The sequence below is a fragment of the Bidens hawaiensis genome, unplaced genomic scaffold, assembly GCF_021521415.1.
Source record: "Bidens hawaiensis isolate Kalapana, Puna unplaced genomic scaffold, B.hawaiensis_p1.1 tig00013292_1, whole genome shotgun sequence".
In the NCBI taxonomy this organism is placed as follows: Eukaryota; Viridiplantae; Streptophyta; class Magnoliopsida; order Asterales; family Asteraceae; genus Bidens; species Bidens hawaiensis.
The window spans coordinates 452,762-457,147 of NW_027492123.1; the positions used below are offsets into that span (position 1 = coordinate 452,762).

The window sequence follows — 4,386 nt, forward strand, 5'->3', positions numbered from 1 at the left end:
GAATTAGTGCTTGAATTTGGTCTCCTTCATGAATTAGGAATATTTGTTGTTTGATTATGTGAATTCGGTTTTTGAATTTGAACTTGAGCTTTGAGGTACTCATCTTTCCTTTCGCATCTTATCTTTTGCAGATACTCGTCTTTCCCATCGCATCTTGTGTTTGTTTGCTTAAAAAATTGTTTTTTATGTGTAAGAATAATAAGTTGAATGATTGAATCAGTGTTTTGGTTGAATATTGAAGGGGTGTTTAGGATTCCTTATCTTTGCCTCCTTATCACTTATTAAAAAGTTAAAAAGGTTTTTAGGTTTGCTTAATATGTGAAAGGAAAATTTTCATAAGTTACAAGGTTGTAACTTATGACTTTTCCATAAGTGATACGGAGGTAAAAATAAGGAATCCCAAACACCCCTTGAATATAGAGTTTTGATTTTTTGACCCGACCTGAACCGGGTTGTCGATCCGAAACTTAGAATTAGGAAAAAAATTTGTGTTTCGTGACTTTTAACCCATCCATACTAGTTGTTTAAGATCCGCCACTGTTTATGATGGCAGTTGCTGATGTTAAATGACTTTTAAAAGGTGGCCCCGGGGGTTAGAGAAGCTAAGTATGAAACAAAGTGTGAATTATTAGTAAAACGTGACGATATACAAAAGTACAAAACAAATTCGAAATCTTTTAAAAGTTTAAATCACACAACACCATCAACAAGACTTGGTTAACAATAACAATAAAAAAACACATACTAAAAATCCTTAAAACGATCTTGGTTTAGCTACAATAGTAGAGTGTTTCAAGATATGCAAACTGAACTGTCCACCTTTCTCTTCGGTATCGATCTTAGACTGTCCCGCTGGTGGCAACAACTCGAAATTCTGCACCAAACGCCCAATAGTAATACCAAGTATCGGCAATGCAAGGATAATCCCGGGGCAACTCCTTCTCCCGACTCCAAACGGTAAATACCTAAAGTCATTCCCGTTAGCCTCAACCTTTGCTTCCTCTTCCAAGAACCTCTCAGGCCTAAACTCCTCGGGTTTCTTCCATTGGTCAGGGTTGTTGGCTAGCCACCACGCGTTGACCAAGATCTTGCTTTCAGCCGGGATGTCATACCCACCGAGCTTAGCGTCGTGGAGGTTCATGTGCGGGACAAGAAGTGGGATAGCCATACGGAGACGGAGGGTTTCCTTGATCACGGCTTGGAGGTATGGGAGGTTTTGGATATCAGGCTCGGTGATTTGGACACCGGGTCCAAGCTTGGTGTCAAGCTCGTGTCTGAGCTTGGCTTGGATCTCGGGATGGTTCACGAGCTCCGTAATTCCCCATTCGATCGACCAAAGAGTTGTTTCGATTGCTATTTAAAAAAAAATAGTTAAGTGAATATCGTATATTTAAATTCAAGAACAGAATTTCAGTTTTTAATTTAATATATGTTAACATGAAATTAAATTAAAATAGTCAAACAAGATCCAATATTGATGCTGAATTATTTAAATATTTTATTTGGGTGCTAGGAGGTTCGTTGCACATGACATTAATTTCCAGTCATGGTAGGTGCAACACCGATTGTCATAAACAAATACATAGATGCAAGTCATTTTCTGCATTTATTATATATTAAGAAGAAAAGGAAAAAAAAACAAGGAAACAAAGTCGTGCCTTGCTTTCTAACCATGAACTTTATTGCCTTTTATTTTTCTAAAAAGGTAAAATAAAAAATAAAAAAATTAATTGTTGCTTTTGTCAATTTAATACCAACGATCGGAGTTGGTAAGATTTGAATAAAGGACACTCATGAGAATATTCATACTAAATATATTAACAAAATAGACATTAATACATAATTTTATGAAATGTATATTGTCACAAAACCTTTTAATAAAGTAAAAATCAAATTAATACTAGATAATGAACCACTTTGAGCTAAACTCACCAACTCAAAAACACTACGGCTATTACGTGGATTAGACACAAAAATATTGCCACTATTGCGCCACTTGACCCATATGGCCATATGAACTACTTTTGTGTCTAGACATTGATCAAAAGCACTTCAACTTTTGCGTAATTACATGTGTACTATAATTAACAAAAAAGTTAATGGCTATATTATTAAATGCATTTCTGGTACTGGTACATGTATCAAGTTTTTTAAAAATTCGTGATCGGGAAATTCAGGCTCATCCCTACATTTTAGTGATTTTTCTTTATAAAAATTGCATCTTGTTAAGTGAAAATTAAAGCTTATTCATGATATATTAGTTTTAAAAATTGGGTAGTTGAAACTTTAAAGTATGAAAATAACATTTAATTTTAGAGCATTCATTTCTTGACTTATAAGCATCATGATAGTTATCCTATTAAAATGTTAATTGCTATAAACTTCATACCTGCAACATTGATGTTTTCAACAATGTAAAGAACATTGTCTTCATTGATCTCACCCTTCTCCTTAGCTTCAAGAATATGATCAATAGCACATTTCAACTGGTTGTTGTCCATCTTCTTCGTGCTCACAATCTTCCTGTTTTCGCGAAAAACAAAACCCGAATTACTTAATTGAATTATTCAAATCTAGATACTGTTTTTCTAGAACGACAGCTATATTATAAAAAACTATCTAAATACATCAAAACAAACCGACCCATAAATAAAACAGGAATACTTACTTCCTTTCATCAACAAAGTAGTCTTTAAAGAGCTGAATCCTCTTATCCTTAACTTCCTTACACAATTTCAAATAGTTTCTCAAAAACGGCCTCAAAATCGGAATAAAATCACCATAATTATACTCGAAGCTCTGCGCTAATCGGCTGCGTTCGCCATTCAACGCCTTGAGTTTCAAAAACAAAGGATCGTCTTCGCTTTCGAACCGTCTATCGAACATGATTCTGAACATATTGTTGTACATCATGAGCTGCAACCGTCTCCGGATCACAATACCTTCGGTCGCTGCTGCTGGATTCTTCTTCACATCCTCCACTACGGCTGCGGCCTCGGCCTCCCACCCGTACCGGTATTGTTGAACAACTTTGTTTGTGAAGAACGGCACGGTCATGATCCGTCGCATTTTGCGCCAGTGTTCGCCGTAGACAGTGAACACCATGTCCTGTCCTTTTCCGGTGAAGATATCGAACACGACGTTACGTGTTCGAGATCCGAACTCGACTCCCTGTTGTTAATAGTACACGTTACACGATTAGACCGTGTAGTGATTTAACTATTAAAAACTAACGTCTTATCCTTTTCCAGTGAAGATATCGAACACGACGTTACGTGTTCGAGATCCAAACTTGACTCCCTATGGTTATTAGAGAGTATACAAATTATTAGACCAATTAGACAAATGTGTAGTGGTTTAATTAAAAAATAAAATTATTGAATTTTAAATAAAAACATGTAACAATTTAATTAAAACATAATTATTTTTTATTTCTTTTAAATAAAATTGTGAGTTTGGTGGCTTAACTGGTTGAAAAAAGTTGCGGCCCCACACCCATAGCCGCCAATGGTTCGGCTAAGAAAATCGGGTAGCAGAACCCGAAGATTTTGGCGAAGAAAACAATAATTGGATGAATTAGTTGATTCAGGTTCTTGATGTGCATAGCCACCAATGAAACAGATTCAATCGGGTACGTTTGATTTGACTCTTTTTATTCGGCGAGTACTCCGAATAGCGCCCAAAGGAGCTCAACCTATACGCCTACGACGAAATAATCCCATAGGCGTGAAGCTGATAATGTGTAGCCGGTCGCTATCGGGCTAACCCACTATACGTATTCCCAGGATTATTACTTTTGATATATTATTATTATTATTATTATTATTAAGTTTTCTTTATAATAATATATTTTACGATAGTATTTGATTGTGTTTTCTTTACCTGAGTGTGGAGCACGTCTTTGGCGAGCTCTGGTGATGACACAACGACAAGGTTACGCTGACCCATTCGGAGGAGAAAAATCTCCCCGAACTTCTTCGCAAGCTCGGTTAAGTTCCGGTGGTTAAGATCATCACCAACTTGGAGCCAATTACCGAAAATTGGGACCGGAATGGGTCCCGGAGGAAGCTTAAACTTCTTACCACGTAACTTGGAGACAATGATTGCGCCGATAATGGCTGCAAACAAGGCAATTAGGGTCTTCTCTACAAGCAGAAGATCCATGGCGGATTCCGGTGGCCGGAATTGATTATATATATTTTATTTTTAGTAAGTTTGGAGTTTTGTCGATGTTAATGGAAAGTTTTATAGGTGATGACGGATGGGGTTAGGTGGACTTGTGGAGTTGGTCAGACGGCAAGTAGGTAACGGCGTTAGCCAGGTTTGACGGTAAATCTAATCATATAAATTCCTTTTCCCCATAAATATTTTTTTTAAAGCAGCTAA

At 36.7% G+C, this 4,386-nt stretch overlaps 1 protein-coding gene across 1 annotated transcript; it reads right to left on the bottom strand.

Moving 5' to 3' along the window:
- Positions 1-689: 689 nt before the first annotated feature.
- On the bottom strand, positions 690-4,182 carry LOC143543740 (trans-cinnamate 4-monooxygenase). Its single transcript, XM_077035995.1, has 4 exons — positions 3,883-4,182; positions 2,669-3,171; positions 2,390-2,523; positions 690-1,353 (listed from the first exon to the last, which is right to left on the bottom strand). The coding sequence occupies exons 1-4, from the start codon at positions 4,162-4,164 to the stop codon at positions 755-757; spliced, it is 1,518 nt and encodes a 505-aa protein (XP_076892110.1). The 5' UTR covers positions 4,165-4,182; the 3' UTR covers positions 690-754.
- Positions 4,183-4,386: the final 204 nt, after the last annotated feature.